Source organism: Chlorocebus sabaeus, chromosome 21 (assembly GCF_047675955.1).
Source record: "Chlorocebus sabaeus isolate Y175 chromosome 21, mChlSab1.0.hap1, whole genome shotgun sequence".
Lineage (NCBI taxonomy): Eukaryota > Metazoa > Chordata > Mammalia > Primates > Cercopithecidae > Chlorocebus > Chlorocebus sabaeus.
Window position 1 is genome coordinate 30,037,355 of NC_132924.1, and position 18,019 is coordinate 30,055,373.

Genomic DNA, 18,019 nt, shown 5'->3' on the forward strand with positions numbered 1-18,019 from the left:
ATTTGATATATTAATAAATTTGAATCTCTTTCCTGGAGAAAAATAATTCTGTGCAACTGTTTCCCATACCGAAACAAAAAAGTGGCCACCAAGAAAAATGATCAGAGAGAGAGAGAAAGAGAGAATGGAGAGAGAGAGACAGAGAGAGCGAGAGAGAACAAAAGATAGACTGGTTGTGGCAGTGAAAGGGGAGAAAATCATAGACACTTTTGGGAGAAATTGTTATGTTTATGAAAAAGAATTAAACAATTGAGAGTTAAAACTCCTAAAAGAGCATTGCTTTTATGAAAATCAAACATGGAGCATAATTATAAAATAAAGGATGGTGATGTGTCAATTTTTGGCTTGAACGTTTGTTTTTCTAAGCATGTTTAAAAGTAATATAGATAATAACTTTCCCAAGTTCAGGCTCTGTGCTGAGATATGTGCCTTTGTCAAAATCTTCTTTCACTAATAGGATCATTTTCTCCAAGAAAATTGTTCTAAGAGATGAGGCCAGGCTTTTTAAAAGTATCCCAAGGGGATATGAACAGACACTTCTCAAAAGAAGACATTCATACAGCCAACAAACACATGAAAAAATGCTCATCATCACTCACCATCAGAGAAATGCAAATCAAAACCACAATGAGATACCATCTCACACCAGTTAGAATGGCAATCATTAAAAAATCAGGAAACAACAGGTGCTGGAGAGGATGTGGAGAAATAGGAACACTTTTACACTGTTGGTGGGATTGTAAACTAGTTCAACCATTGTGGAAAACAGTGTGGCGATTCCTCAAGGATCTAGAACTAGAAATACCATTTGACCCAGCCATCCCATTATTGGGGATATACCCAAAGGATTATAAGTGATGCTGCTATAAAGACACATGCACACGTATGTTTATTGTAGCACTATTCAAAATAGCAAAGACTTGGAATCAACCCAAATGTCCATCAGTGACAGACTAGATTAAGAAAATGTGGCACATATACACCATGGAATACTATGCAACCATAAAAAAGGATGAGTTCATGTCCTTTGTAGGGACATGGATGCAGCTGAAAACTATCAGTCTCAGCAAACCATCGCAAGAACAGAAAACCAAATACCGCATGTTCTCACTCATAGGTGGGAATTGAACAATGAGATCACTTGGACACAGGAAGGGGATCATCACACACCGGGTCCTACTGTTGGGGGGAGGGGGTTGGGATAGCATTAGGAGATATACCTAATGTAAATGACGAGTTAATGGGTACAGCACACCAACATGGCACATGTATACATATGTAACACACCTGCACGTTGTGCACATGTACCCTAGAACTTAAAGTATAATTGTAAAAAAGAGGAAAACAAAAAAGCATCCCAAGGGGAAGAAGTGTCTAACTTGCTGATAATCAACCATTTACTTGTGGTGGGGGTGGGGATCCAGGTTTGGTTCTTCTCCACTAGGGGTGGGGGATTGTATGACTGCTTCGATTCAGCTGTATGACTGGTTGGATTCACCTGTGGGAAGTGCCTAGTCATTAAAAGGAGGAGGGTCAGACCCTTCCAATAGTTTAGGTATAGCCAGACAATGAATGAGGGCACCCTCAGAAGGCCACACCAGCACCCCAGAAGAATGGTCCACATTAAATGCAAGATGGTGCCCTCATGCCTGGCTCTGGTGTTTTGCTCTGTCACCAAGTCACAATCCATTGCAGAGGGGAAAAGTAATGAATGCATACAAAACAGCAATGTATGAAATTTTCCTTTATCCCACATTTTGAGTGAGGGTGACAGCAGCCATATAAGTTTTTCCACAAACTCAGTGGGGAGCCGATCTCTATCAGCAGGTTCAACTCTATTTGCAGTGACTCCAGTGGCAAGGAGAGGTTTTGTTCTGACAGTCAGAATTCCAGCAAACAGTAAATGTTTCTTCATGCTGAGAAGTGGGAAATTCAATAATACTTTGGCTGAGTTCCTGCTGAGTAGTGAAAATAGAATAAATGTGGAGAGGGACTGTGACTTGAAGAGCAGTGAATCAGCCGGCCCAGACATTGCAACAATCCGCTTTTAAGCTGAAGCCCTCTCCCCTTTCTACACCATTCTCCAGGGTAACAGCACTGTTTTTATGGTTGTTTCTAGGGAATTTGATGCCATAATTTCTTGTTTGCCCTAAGAAACAGAATTAAGCACTCGGAGGTCTAATAAACAAACCTATAATAATATAGAAGAATATATATTACTATGCCACAACAGAGTCATTTGCTGCAACTCTTTACTTCATGTTAGGATATTGCAATAGGTAAAGTTAGCATGGATATCAAGGAGCTTGTAGCAATGGCATCATTTATACCTGAACACTTTTTTCTTCTGTGAGTGAGTCAAAAGTTTTGGAGGATATTATTAGAATGGCCTATGAAGGCAGGGATTTCTGTCCTGTTCACTGTTATATCAATAGCACACAATAGGTACTCTAAGAAGTGGGTGAATAACTATTGATCTGTAGGCTGTGAAAAGTGTACTCCGGCAGGGCGCAGTGGCTCAAGCCTGTAATCCCAGCACTTTGGGAGGCTGAGACGGGCGGATCACGAGGTCAGGAGATCGAGACCATCCTGGCTAACATGGTGAAACCCCATCTTTACTAACAAAAATACAAAAAACTAGCCGGGTGAGGTGGCGGGCGCCTGTAGTCCCAGCTACTCAGGAGGCTGAGGCAGGAGAATGGCATAAATCCGGGAGGCGGAGCTTGCAGTGAGCTGAGATCTGGCCACTGCACTCCAGCCTGGGCGACAGAGCAAGACTCCGTCTCAAGAAAAAAAAAAAAAAAGTGTACTCAGCTATGGCTCATCTGAGATGTCTAGTACTAAGGTCCAAGGTGAACTTGGTTTTACTGATTTCTCTCAGGTTTGATTTTGTAGAATAACTGATAGATGATTCTATAGAAGAAAATTTTTACTAGTATGTTTCTTTTTTAAAAAGTTACATGACTAGAACTTGATCATCATGAAAAATTAGAAAGTATAAACAACCAGAGATAAAATAGTCATGTTTATGCTACTCAGAGATAACCACTGCTATGATTTAAATGTATGTTCTTCCAGATTTGCCTGTGCACATATGTTTATATCTGATAGTAATGAGGTTAGATAATATATTCTGCTTTTTCATTTAACACTATTACATGAACCTCTATTTTTGTTAGTAGTCACCTGTATCATCTTTCCATAGTATCACAGTAGCATATTCTAAGAATGGACCATAATTAACTAATTCCCTATGATTGTTCATTTAAGTTGTTTCTCATCTTTTGTTCGATCACAAGCACCATGCATGTCCCTGTTATCGGAAGAGATGTGTAGAGCTGGTTTTTCACAAGGAAGCCTCAGGCATTGGGCAGATGTGTCCCTGACCTTGGCCCTTCCAGCAGATCCACTGTGTGTCCTGCTTCTGCACTGGCTCTTTCAGTGACAGTCTAGGAGCCTCCAGGGAGAGCCAGTGAGCAAGGGTTCAACTGGCTCTGTTTCCTCGCACTTTTCACCTGGTTATTACATGTCATCTGTTTTTGATGATCATTTGACTTGTTTTCACCTTTATTCATGTTTACATTATCTCACTGACCAAACACTTTCCAGCAGAACCTAGAAGGGATGAAGTGGGGGCTGGCGCAGAGGGGAGTAGGGGGAGGACAAGTCAATGAGTACTTTACCTTCTGTGTCTAGATCTGCAGATTTGATGCTGTCCTTATTATTATTAATTATTATTATTATCTGAAGTTCCTGCTTTATTTAAATTTCCCTAGTTGTTACCTGGTGTCATTTTTCTGTCCCTGGATCCCATCCAGGATAACCTATTACTTTTAGTCATTAGCTTAGACTTTTCTTGGATGTGACAGTTCCTCAGACTTCCCTATGTGACAGTTCCTCAGACTTCCCTAATTTTTGGTGACTTCGACAGCTTTGAGGAATATCTATTAGGTATTTTGTAGAATATCTGTCAATTGGAATGTATTTGATGTTTTTCATTATTAGAATGGGGTTACATATATTTTGGGAGGAAGACTCCAGAGGTAAAGTTCTATTTTCATCACAAAATATTAATTTTTATCACATGCTAATGGTGTCAACCTTGAGCTCCTGGAAGAAGTCATGTTTACTAGATTTCCCTACTATAAAATTACTCTTTTATCTCATATTTTTATTTACTTACTTATTTATGAGAAGGAGTCTTGCTGTGTCATCAAGACTGGAGTGCAATGGCGCCATCTTGGCTCACTGCAACCTCCACTTCCCAGGTTCAAGCAATTCTCCTGCCTGAGCCTCCCGAGTAGCGGGATTACAGGTGTGTGCACCACCACGCCCAGCTAATTTTTGTATTTTTAGTAGAGATGGGGTTTCACCATGTTGGCCAGGCTGGTCTCAAACTCCTGGCCTCCAGTGATCTGCCCGCGTTGGCCTCCCAAAGTGCTGGGATTACAGGCGTGAGCCACTGCACTCAGCTTGTCTCATACTTTAGTCTGTACTTTTTGGAAGGATGTCACTTTGTCCAATCCACACCAAGGGCTCCTTCTCCTTAAGGGAGGTGTGTGTATACAAATTATTTGTAATTCTCCTGTATAAGATGTATAAGATATTTTTCTATTCTCCCACAATTATTTATTTATTTATTCAATCATTTATTTATATCAGTGTGGACTCATGGATATTTATTTTACACTTTGGGTTATAATGCAATACTGCCTTATTTATTGTGTTGCTCAATTTGATTCAATTTTGGTCATTCAGTAGATCTTTCATTCAGGGCTCCTTTGTCTATTGTGGTATTTGGTTTTTTGTTTGTTTGTTTGTTTTTTGAACACTTCAAATGTTCTGGTTCTACAAGATGCTTCAGGTGCTTCTTGTATATTTTGTGTCCTAGTTCTAGACTCAGTCATTTCTACAAGAAGCCCTGGTTTCTGCTATTAGCAAATGCCTTTGGAAACGAAGATAAGGGTAGTAGATGTGCTTATTGCTGCTGAGACTTCTAGATTTGTAGTGACTTCATCGGTCCTAGACCCCCTTCCCTTCAGCTGATAGAGCAAGAAAATATATGTATGAATGCCAACTCATGTACATACACATATCTATAAATATTTTTATATATAATCACCTGTATCTCTATTAAGCTAAATATTAATTCATAGTGATATCTCCAAGTTCATTACCACATGGACCATTCTAACCTCCTCCAACATTTCTCACCATCCACCCTCTGTTTACATAATTGTTGAATTCCAGTATACAGGTAGAGTGGTCTGAGAATTGATAACCAATAGCCCCATGGGAAACAATTTTATGAACTAGAATAGGGTGCTTGTGTACAGCTTCTTTGGCCTTTAGTCTGCAGATTCTGTTCATATCCAAGGTTACTTTGATGACCATCTTGTCGCCGACTCTTCAGTGAGGTTGTTTCCTACACTGGCAATGCATTTACATTGTCTTGTTACAGTTTGCATTTCATTCTAGGATTCCTCTGACCTCTTAGTTTTTTCTTTAACTTGCATACATTAAGGATTATTCTATGTGCTATAAAGTTCTATGGGTTATGACAAATATGTCGTGTCATATACACACCACTACAGTATTGTATGCAAGAGTTTCACTGCCCTAGAAATTCCCTGTGCTTCACCTATTTAACCATCCCTCCTCTTTCCAAACCCCTGACAATCACTGATCTTTTTTATCATCTCTATAGTTGTGTCCTTTGAAGAATGTCATATAAGTGGAATCATATGCTATACAGCCTTTACAGACTGACTTCTTTCACTTAGCAATATGTATTTAAGATTCATTCATGTCTTTGCATAGCTTGATAGTTAATTTGCTTTTTATCACAATGAATAATATTCCATTGTATAAATGTATCACAATTTGTTTATCCACTCAACTATTGAAGGACATCTTGGTTGCTTCCAGCTTTTGGCACTTATGAATAAAGCTTCTACAAAAATTCATGTGTGGGTTTTTATGTGGGCATACATTTTCCATCAATTTGGTAAATACCTAGGATACACAATTGCTGCATTACATGGTAAGACTATGTCTAACTTCATAAGAAATAGTCAAACTGTCTTCCAAAGTGGCTGTACCATTTTGCATTCCAATCAGCAAGAATGAGAGTTCCCATTGCTTTACATCCTTGCCAGCAATTGGTATTGTCAATTTTTGTAGATTTTAGCATTGTATAAGTGTGTAGTAGCATATAGTTGTTTTAATTTGAAATTCTCTAATGACACAAGTTGTTGAGTGTATTTTCCTATGCTTATTTGGCACATGTATCTTCCTTGGCGTGAAGTCTGCTCAGGTATTTTGCCCATTTTAAAACTGGGTTGTTTCTTTTTCTTGAGCTTTAAGAATTCTTTTTATATTTTGAATACAAAATCTTTATCTGTGTTTTTATAAATATTTTCTTAATGATGCACTTTTAATTAGCACTTGGGGATTGAGTACCACTTTCCAACACTAAAAGCTTACATACAATGCTAAATGCTATTAATGATCTACCTGTGTTCACCTTGTTTGCTTTGCTGTTCCCAGAAATGACCGCAACGCTTCCTCTCACTCCCTTAACCCCATCCATTCATTGTCAAAGGACCTTTATGTACTGCAGTCCTCACTGTGTATCTCTAGAAATTTCTTTCCTTTGTTTGTTTTAACTGAATGACCAAGGTGGTAACGTGCTTATTCATCTATCTGCCATAAGGTTTCCAGGGAGAATCCAACCTGCTTGTTTCCTGGTTTTGGAGGAAACAAATGGGTTTAGAGGAAGTTGCTCACAATATTTAGGTTGTGGCATGTTGTGGGTGAGGTTAACCGTTGTCTGTCTTCCTTTCCATGGCCTCCAGTCATCAAGCCTCCTTTGCGTCATTTTAAACGCCCTGCTTATGCATCTAGCTCCTATGCACCTTCAGTCACAAAGAAAACTGATGAGCATCCTGCAAGATATAAGATGCTGGATCAGAGGATCAAAATGAAAAAGATTCAGAACATCTCACATAACTGGAATAGAAAATAGGCCGAGGGGAAGAAGAGAGGGAGTGAAGGAGGGTCTACCTATCTGCTTCTCAGCACCCACTGGCCACAGCAGGACACACCTCCAAGACCTTGGAGGCTGTTGGGGCAGGTACTATCCTGGTTGACTCTACCAAGGTGAAATGAAAGTTGTATGTGATTTTCTTCTTTGTTGTTCTTGTATAGACTCATCAATTGCTGGATGTGGGATCAGCCCAGACTCTAGCAACAAACTAGCAAGAGGGGTGTGTTTATGGTATAGGTCTCTAAAAGTATAAATTGGACCAAAATTAAAATGATACAAACTTAAAAAATAAAATAAAATTCCTCTCATTGCCACTTTTTTCATCTCTAAAAGTTACTTGCCCCCAAAAGAATATTGGTTTAATAATCATCATATTTAAGAAATGCACTGCTAAAAACTTATTTTCCAATTTTAAATACACCTATTTAAAATGTAAATACACTTATTTAAAATTCAAGTAAATATGTAACTATCAAAGTAAATGTATTCAAAACAGAAGCTGTGCTTCTGAATGTAAAAATATTAAAAGGAAGAGAAGACTGATGAATTGTTATATTCATGGACATTTCAGAATTCACGCTTACAAAGCAAATCGAAGTTAAAAAAAAAAGACTTCTGTGCCCCATGAAGATTGTGCCTTGTGCCCAATAACCTCATGTACCTTTAAGAATTTGAAGACTTTCAGGAGATGCATTTAGCTTCATTTTCCTCTAATCTTTTACTTCTACCCATAGTAGATGATACTAAAAATCTTGCCTTAAAGACTTCAGGTTTGAGAGTCAATGCAAAAGATGTCAGTTTGATTTTGTGGTCCTAGGCCAAAAGGGTGTAAAATTCTGAGCCTAGTTTAAATTCTTTATTTTCAGATTGTTCTGGACTGAAAATAAAGAATTTAAAGTAGGCTAGAGATGCCTTTAAGTTACATTTCAGATCCTCTTCACAGCATGCTACATATCTAAAGCCCTTGGGATCCTGATTGCTCTCACAGTTGTTGGTGGAATCCACGGCTTTATAACTCACCTCTTTTCATGGTGGCATTTTTAGCCCTTCTGTGTCTCTCCCTAGAATTTTTACTTTGGGGCTAAAATCACAGAAGTAGCAAGGAAAGGCTCAAGACTAGAGATAGCTTTCAATCTCTTCAGAAATAGCCTGGTGCAGTGAGAAAACTAGGTTTGTTTTCAGGCCAGTCTGATCTGCATCCTATTCTATCTATAACTACTTGCAGGTCCCTGGTCAGATGGCATAATTTTTTGATGCCTCCATTTGCTTAACTAGAAACTAGGATTCATAATACCCACTCTGCACTTTATATTGAAGATTAATGATAATGTAGGTTTTGGTTGCTGTGGCTGAGCCTGGCCAGTAATAGGTGCACAACCAAAGTAGCTAAGAGCATTTCATAATCAGGATGAACTCTCCAGGACAGCCCTACAAGGAAGAAGCTGTTTGTTCCCAGATGGCCTCGACCTTCGAGGCTTGATTGTAAAGAGTTTAGTGTTGTCTCCTTCTCTCATTCCCTGCAGTTCATTTCCAATAAACCTCAGTTATTCAAGTTGAGCAAATTCCAGAATTTAGTGCCCACCATGCTATTGAGCAGTTTATTTATAATACGCTTTATGATGATACTTCAGAGAAATGCAATTGCTATACAAAAAGAAAAATCATTGTGACTTTTTGTTAAGGAGGTGATTGCAATTCTTAACTCCCTGACTGGTGTCTGGGTTAGAAGACCCTTCTGCAGGCTGGTAGTGTCTATTCCATCTGGATTAGGTTAACTCAACAGGTAATTCCTATCTGTTTATAGACAGCTACTTTAGTGCTTGCTGCACAAAGTTATTTGGCTACACAATGAGGAGGCCCATGGGAGTAGTAACCTCCTCAAATAATGTTCCCCATCTGTCTGTCAATACCTTCTGTCTGAAGTACTGAGAATTTAATGAGGCTGTGTTTTCTTGGCTGTGCTTCTTGATGTTGGAAGCCATGCTCCTGGGGAAGAAATCTCCTTCTGTATTCCTTTTTCCTAAGATGTGAGTTTTTTCAACCTTTACTAATATTTTAATGGAGCAAATGTACAGATGTTGAGATTTTGCATTGCTTATGAAATGCCTACCATATTTTTTGCATGATGGGTTGTATAGAAATACAGATTATATTCTTACAGCAAATAAAAAGATGCTTTTAACAGACTTTCTTGTATGTGGGCCATTTTCTTCTCTGAAATTCCGGGATGTTAGATGTTAGCTAAATTTGCTGCTGTTCAGCCCTGAATATCTTGTCAAGGTGGACAGTATAACTTATCCATTTCAATTTTCTTCCTTATTGTATAGGTGATAGTTCATTTTTTAACCTTTTCCTCCCTATACACCCAGTAAATAAATGTGTTAATATAAATAATCCATAATCGGGGTTAGTCAGTAGGTAAGCACCTGTGTTATCAACTCAGTTTATATCATTCCAGACTAAGCTATCTTGCTAGTGGTTAAGAATTGGGACTTTGTCCAGCTACTTGGTAGGCTGAGGCAGGAGAATGGCATGAACCTGGGAGGCAGAGCTTGCAGTGAGCCAAGATCTCGCCACTGCACTCTAGCCTGGGTGACAGAGTGAGACTCTGTCTCAAAAAAAGAAAAAAAGAATTGGGACTTTGGAGTTTAGAAAAACTTACAATTAAATCCTAACACTGCCTTTTGTTTGCTCTGAGAGCTTTACTAAATTGCATAATATCTCTAAACTTTAGTTTCTTTAGCTGCAAATTGAGAATAATAATATCTGACTCATTATAGCACAGGGCTGGCCTTACAGCAAGGGTTCAATAAATATTAGCTATTATTTCTTGGAGACACAGTGGAGTATGGTAAAAAGAAGTTAGGCCCTGAGTTCAAGAGTAATGTCCGTTACTAATTCCATGACATTAGGTACATAATCTTAAACTTTAGTAAGAAGGAGTTAATTTCACCATCTATTTCCCATTTGGCTATTCCCACAGGCACCAACTTCTGACATCCCCACCTCCAACAATATCTCCACCTATATCCCCATGCCCTTGGCCTCCTTGGGCCTCCATCTACTGTGGCTGTCTCTTGCCCTCATGACTGACTAGGAGTCTCCCACCACCTCCCTGTGACTTACTTCCTGCAACCACTGCCCTTCACTCTGTTCCTATTTACCCTATCTCCTTCTCCACACACAATTGCTTTATTCTTCCAAATTTCCACTGACACAAGTCAACTGCAGAGAGCAGACTTTTCCTAAAGGTTTAGGATGATAGCGCAGCAGAATCAACTATTTAAAAATTTAAAAATTAGGGCCAGACATGGTGGCTCATGCCTGTAATCCCAGCACTTTGGGAGGCTGAGGTGGGTGGATCATGAGGTCAGAAGTTCAAGACCAGCCTGTCCAATATGGTGAAACCATGTCTCTACTAAAAAATACAAAAAAATAGCTGGGTGTGGTGGCATGTGCCTGTAGTCCCAACTACTCAGGAGGCTGAGGCAGGAAAATCACTTGAACCTGGGAGGCAGAGGTTGCAGTGAGCCGAGATGGCACTACTACACTCCAGCCTGGGTGACAGAGTGAGACTCAGTCTAAAAAAAAAAAAAAAAAAAAAATTAGACAACAGCGACCACAAAATATCAGCCAATCTCCCTTTGCGGAGGATTTCTCACAGGCTGTGGATTCCTGAGGCACAGATTTGTCTCCATCTTCTCGCCCTTCTCCTTCTACCAAGACCTTTCTCCTCCCCTGTTGCATTCAAATTCCTTGAATGTGCAGGATGGTCCACTTCTCATCCCCTACACTGCACGTTTTCAAGGCATAGAAACTCACCACATGTTTTCAACACCACATATTTTCAAGACAGGTGAGCTCACCCTGACAAACAATGGGCACTGACTCTGGGTCTCACTCCTATAAGCACAAAAAACCCACAGCAGATTTGAAATGGCAGTTTTTCGCTTAAACAAAATCCAATCCTTAGGGCAAGACCAATCCATGTAAGAAAAGAACCCTACAAATATGTTCTTTCCTCTTCCACCACCACCTCTCCTGCCCACCCCACTTGACCCTGCCTAGGAGTTCTGCTTGTTTATTTTTTTTTCCCGTTCAGTTATAATATCAGCCTCACAAAGGTAGGGCAGTGACTTTCATTTATAGGAGCTTAGAGAATGAAATTCTCTTGTTTTCCTACCTTTTCCTTCTGCAAGCCAGTTAAGCCTTATCATGAGCACATCCACCAAGCTTTTGAAATAGAACAGACACTCCAGCATCCCTCTGTTAGGATTTCTTGTCCCTGCAGGATAGAAGGGGAGGGTAGAGATGGTTGATAGCCAGTAGTTTTTAAGTCTAGGATTTTCATCCAAATCTCTGTTCCTTAGATGAAAGGCCACTTACACATCAGCAAGCTTTCAGTTTGTTTTCCCATTGGCTGCAACTTCACATGATCATTTATCTTCTCTTTGATCCATTTTCAATTTAAAAGAAATCTCTGTTGGAACAACATGCTGATTTATTGAGAGTTTTTCAAATTAGGTTGGAACTGGGGATGCCCTGGGACTGAGGGTGGGAGTGGGTGAAGGCTTCATGACTTGGCTTCCAAGCGTGGCCCTGATGTAGCCTCAAGTGCCCTCAGCAAGGCCAGTTGAGGCAAGAGAAGGCCCTGCATCATAAATGGTGACAGTAGGCCTTTGCTAGTGGTTTTATTTTTAAGACTGATCTAGGAGACTTATGAGTATTCATTATACTTTTGTTACATTCACAGAACATGAAAAGCTGCTTTTGGGGAATAACAAGTGATAATAACTATGGAATACTCTCCTCATCTGCATATTTTAACTTCACATGTTCATATTTTAACTGCATCTTTAACTCATAGTGTTCAACTTGGGTTCTCTGTGAATGTTCAATGGCATGCTTTGTTTTGTACACCTGAATAAGAGATTCAGCTGAGCCAAGCATATAGAACCACTTCATCTGGATCTCAGTCATTATGGAGACAATTCATTTATGGTCATTGCCCTTTTAGCAGCATCTCTCATGATTCACTAGGTAAAGGAAGATTCCAAACTTTTGTAAGACACAAAGGTAAAAGGATACTAAATAAATACAACAGGAGAGAAAAAAATATGTGATTGTGAAACTGCCTTTGCAAAATTATGACAGTAAGAGAAATCCGACATAGTTGACTCCCTCTTGCTTCTGATCTCCAAGCTGCCCTTAGTCATTCCTGGGTGTAGGCTAAGCTAACTTTGGGAGAAATTTAGTGTATAGTTTAACTTGAAAGGGAGGATGATAATAGTCCCTCCCTAAAACTAACCCCTTCCTTCCTCAGGGACCAAAAACTGCCTTTGTAAGACTGAAGAAAGGCCACAAGGACAGGATTATGGGAGGAGCCTGAACTCTGCTAAAATGTAGGCACAGTTTCTATAATCCTTTACTGCTCAGGAGTCATATGGCCAGAGGGCACAAGATTTGTGACTTCCCCAAGTGCTCCTATAGATAACATCACTATCGTCGAACCCAAGACTGATTTTTTTGTTTTTAGATGCTTTTCAGACTGACCCCACCTGGACTTGTGACTTCTAACACAACTAATCCTGTGGCCACACCCAGGGGGCCGACTTAGTGCATGAGGACCATTTTTCACACCCTTATGATCTCATCCCTAACCAATCAGCAGCACCCATTCCCTAGCCCCTACCCAGCAACTTGCCCATAAAATCTCCTGACCTCAGAGCCCTGGAGCTTTCAGGGAGACTGGTGTAAGTGATAACTCCAGTTCTCCAGTGTAGACCCCCCTTGTGTCAGTTAAACTCTTTCTCTACTGCAATGCTGAGATCTCAGTGGATTGTTTTCTGTGCAGCAGGCAGGAAGAACTCATCAGGCAATTACAATCATAATGGGCAACAGTTTGAAATGATAGGACACTGCTCTAGCATAGTCAGTTTCAAAATCCAGGTAATAATTTTTGAGACTCCACCAGGTCCCTGGCACTTTAAGATATGCTAATACATTTTTTAACTCTTATAATAAACTTTTGTGGGAAGACTTACTGTCCTTATTGCTGATTAGTCAATGGGTTAAATTTTTCAGAAAGTTTGCAGAACTAGTGAGGAAAGGTAGAAACGAGGTTCAGTTGAGGTCCTTTGATTGCACTGCTATATATTTTTTCCATATATCATGTTCTCACAGAACAACATGGTGTACCCATGTTGAACCTGGTGTACACCTTTGTTGAACCTGCTCACTGGCATCACGAGTCTTTCATACTCAGCCGTGCTCCTGTCATCCAACATAGAATTCAGGACCAGCGGCAATGGTATGATTCTTCTCAACACTCAGGATTGTTAGTTTCCCCCTCCCTCTTAGGCTAGGATTGATTGTGTCCTCTATTGAACCCATGTTATGAAGCATGAAGAAGACTTACATACCTTTCCAGGAGAAGAGCTGACATAACTACCTACACATCTGGACCTCTGGCCTCCATGCACCATTGCTCATTGGATGTGTCTCCCCTGCCTTTCATCAGTTAATCCAAATGGTTGGCTCTTTCTCCAACTTGTGACTTTTTTCCCTGTCCTCTCATTTAGGACATGTCAAAAGCACAGTGCATGTGGGAAAAAAACATTCCCTAATTGTTGTGTTTCTCACTTCTGTGGATATCTGACTCTACGCCATTCTCTTATTCTTCCCTGAAGTCTCAGAGGAAGCTATATTCTCATGTTTAAAACCTGTTTCCCCCACTGAACCATATTCTGTTTCTACTGCTGAAATATATTTGATTTTTATAGAAAGTCAACAATGGAATCCAACCATTTTGGATAGATATCCAAACTGCCAGAGCACAGTGATGTTTCCACAGGCCCATTCCCCTTGAACTTTCTCAATCTATCAATTTGTCCTTGTCAGTCTCTCGGTCCTGTACCTGCACTCCCAATGACCTGCTGGACTTCTTCATCTGAGTGTCTCAGAGTGCTAAAAGTGTCACTCCCATATTCTCCTGCAGTTCTCATACTGTCTTCTCCCTGATGTCTATATTTCTGTTATTGCTACTACCATTTTCCTAGTTACTCATTCTCAAAGTCTTTATCTTTTATATTCCTCCAAATCCATCTTCACATTTGTCACTGATTCTTCTCTGGGATTCTGCTTCTACCTCTAGGTTCCTTCCTTAGGAATTATAGCCCTCCATCGCAAGAGAGATATCCCCTCTTATGTCAGACTCCCCTTGGAGCCAGAAAACCCACCTCCAGTGACCAGTGTCAGGGGCTTTATCAAGAGAAATATGAAGAACAAGTTTTCCAACATGTGCATTCTCCCCTGTTGGAGGAGTGTGTCCACTCCTGTCTCATCCAGAGGGCTTCTCACAGAGGGCTTCTCTCAGTCACTGAGAAGACTCAGTACCTGTCAACGAGAAGCAAACACTTTACAGAGAGATCTGGGTACTCCTGACACCTTGCACAAAGGTCTCTCTTTTCTCCTACTCCCCTACCATACTTAGCATAAAGAGATCAAATGAGTACAAAGCATTTGAATTCAAACATTCTAAGCCAAAAAGACATAAATATCACCAGACAATTCTGTTCAATAAATAAATACATGGGGAATATACTAATTTTCAAAGGACAAAGTTTCTCATGAAGTGATGTCTATTACTTATTACTATTTTGCACCACCTACCTTCACATGGAGCTGCTTGTTGGCTGAGCCAGGTCTATTCTCATTTTTGTTCATATGGCTTCATTTTCATGAAATTTCTTTTACTTGTCTTTGGAAATCTTAGTTGTTTTCCTAGGCCTCGCATAAACTTTCACCTTCTCTGGGACTTGGTTCCTGATCTCCCCAAGTAAAACTGGCCTTTTGCTGGGATTAGTCCTCATAATACTCATTTTACTTATTTGAGACACTTAAATCATTCTGCCACAAATTACATAGATCTTAGTGCTTTCCAACTATATTATCATTTCCTAGAAAGCAGGGACCATCCCATTTCTTTTTCATACTGTATCCTCTGTAGTGATCAACATAATGCTTTATATAAAACAGATCCTTAAAAATGTAATGAGAGGCTGTGGTACCAAATGGAACTAAGATAGGGATGGAAAATGTATAAACTCAGGGAAAACGTTACCACTCTTCATCTCCCACTTCCAGCAGACCATCACTAACTTTTCTCACAAGGCTCAGAAATAGTCTTAGAAACCTTGTCAACACAGAGCTCCAGGCAATTGGTTCCGATCCACTGGAGTTTTCATTCTGTTAAAATCAATTAGTATCCATAGATGAAGAGAGAGTATAGTTTTGCCTTTATCTTAATGCTCTGTTGTGCTGATTAAACATCCCTTTATGTGCCAAAATCTCACTTCATCCAGATAAATAAATTTGTGTTTAAAGATTGAAACGTCACTTTTTTTAAAGAAAAAAAAGCTACTTTGCTCTTCACATATCTCTGCTATATTTTTAAGACTCAAAAGCCCCAGTGAAGAGAGGAACACAGCTCCAGCCCTTAGAACCTTTCCTTAGAAGTAGGTAATTTGTCTGAACCTTTCTTTTCCTCAAACATCCTACCACGGAAAGTACTGTAGTTTCCTGAATTTTGGAAACAAATATCAGAGTGTGATCTCGCCATTTACTAAACTAGGCTAAAATGCCTTGGGAGATGTTGTGTGAGACAGCACAGTTGGGTTTTCTATGAACAGCCTCCCATCTGAAAAGAATTTGAATGTTAATAAGCCACATACAATGGTGTCACTGAAAGGGCATCGTGCCTTGATCATTTCTAGAAATGAGGTTGAAGCCATGATGATTAAGTGGCTCAAAGGTTTCCGTCGGCACACAAAAAATTACACTGGTTTATTTAATTTGATGGACTCAAGCAACAGAGCACACCTGACTCGCTCACAGTCACTTCTTAGGCTGCACTGCCCCCTGGTGTCCTATAGAGGCAAGAGTTTCAGGGAATCCATGGTAGTTTTTAGCCGGATGAATATTGAGTCTTAGATTTCAAAAGGGCAAGTAGGTTGTGAAGAATACCATTTTCATTCATTACATTTCCGTGTAGGTTTGTTCCTTCATCAAACATAAGGATTAGCTTCTGAAAAGTCATATTGTTTAGGGGTGTGTGTGTGTGTGTGTGTGTGTCTACAAACAAACCTTAATCTGTGAAGAAAATAGAGCTGGGGGAAATAGTGTGAGAGGAACTGTAGAAATCATAGTAAATATAATAAAGACAGAACTCTATATAAAAGACAATATCCATGATATTTTATACATGGAAACAAATAATAATGACTAAGACACTATTAATTTCTATTTGTTAATCTTAGTATGCTAATGCTGACCCAACTTCCATTTCTAAGGTTGTCCCCCGCCTGTCTCTTCTAGAGAAGCTGAAAACGCTAAACACTCAACTTCCCAGTTGTCCTACATCTGGGGGCAGCCTCTTCCAGTTCTCCTTTTCCTGCCTGGAGTGCCCACTTGAGCCTGGAGATAAAGCAGCCCATGAGTTCATGACAAGCATGGAAATGAAATCTGACATGCTCTATGTGGCAGAGCAGAAAGACTGAATGTGCCTGGGCTCCGAATAGATTACTCAACTGCTAAGCCAGCCTTGGCTGACTTCTTGGGAGTTATTACTGTGTGAGAAAAATAAACCCCTATTTCTTTAAGTTGCTGTTAAGTTAGTATTTCTGTTGTTACTCCAGAAGCCAGTTTCTAATTAAGTAGAAAACCCTGCTTCCCTGAAATTTGAGTGAAATGCTTACACATTAGTTTTATTTTACTTTTTTGCAGAACAGAATTGGCGCGCGCACGCGCACACACACACACACACACACACACACACACACACTGCATCCTCCAGTGAACTTCTCAATGCTGATGTGATTTTATGACTTCAGTCATTGACAGCATGGTTCTAGCTTCCTCTGAAGTTGGAACTGTCATTTTTTCTTACACTCCTGTTGACTCTCCTGTCTTACTTGTGGCAGGACTGCAGCCTCAGGCATCTGAATGACAGATAAGCACATTCCAAGGAGGGGGAAGAGTGGAGCAAAGATCACACACTTTTGATCTGAAGAAGGCCCATGTTATGGTTGCAGAGTGAACAATTGGGAGGCTGGCATAAGATGAGCCTCTCAGGATAAGCAAGGGCTGCATCATGTTGGGGATTAGACTTGATATTAAATGTAATGAAAATAGTTTTTACAAAAACTTAGCAGGATCCCAGCAGGATAAAAGTCATATTTCACAAAGATTGCTGGGACTGCCAAATGGAGATGGGTTGGTAGAGGGTAGGAGAAAAAATTAAGAAGTCAATAACAACAACAAAACCATAGAGATAAGGAGGAATTGAGGCCAGACTAGGGGGTGGCATTGGAAATACAGAGGTAGTAGATTTGATATGAACTTGGGAAGTAGAATGAACAGAATTTGGATAGAGAGTTGAAGACAGTTGAAGATAGAGAGTTGAAGACAGAGGGCGAATGTAGGCACTGGTTACTGAGAGATCACTGGGGTAGGCTGGAGAAGGTGAAGAGGGTCCACACTGGGACAACAGAAAACAGTTTTCCTTTTGCAGAGTTTGTAAGACACACACTGAGCAGTTTGATTTGCTGGTCAGGTGCTCAGATAAAGGTTCGAAAGAGAACTAGAAACTTCCAAAGGACCACACTACGTAATTTCCAAATGTTCCTGGTCCACCTGTCCTCCCCCTCAACTATATTTATCATGACTTTTGGTGGCCTAGGTGGGTTCTGTGAATTTAACCCTCGAGAATGTGGAATGCAAAGATCTTAGAGGAGAATGTAACACCAGTGTGGGATTTCAGTGAAGGAAGATTGGCAAGTGCTGCTTTAGAAAAGAATTTTAGAGATAGGGTCTCCTTGTGCTGCCCAGGGTGGCCTCGAACACCTGGGCTCAAGGGATCCTCCTGCCTCAGCCTCCTAAGTAGCTGGGACTTCAGGTGTGCACCATCACACC

At 40.1% G+C, this 18,019-nt stretch overlaps 1 protein-coding gene across 7 annotated transcripts in view; it reads left to right on the top strand.

Annotated features, from left to right (window-relative positions):
* PDE1C (phosphodiesterase 1C) overlaps window positions 1-18,019 on the top strand; it is a 634,171-nt gene that overhangs the window by 548,276 nt on the left and 67,876 nt on the right. For 3 of the 7 annotated variants that reach the window (XM_007981671.3, XM_073008994.1, XM_007981675.3), the window contains one exon: window positions 6,858-9,234. The exons of the other annotated variants lie outside the window; for them this stretch is intronic. In XM_007981671.3, coding sequence (XP_007979862.3) covers window positions 6,858-7,027 — 170 coding nt within the window. In that variant the 3' untranslated portion in view covers window positions 7,028-9,234. Of the gene's footprint in view, window positions 1-6,857; window positions 9,235-18,019 lie in introns of those variants that run through there. 7 annotated transcript variants of the gene reach the window in all.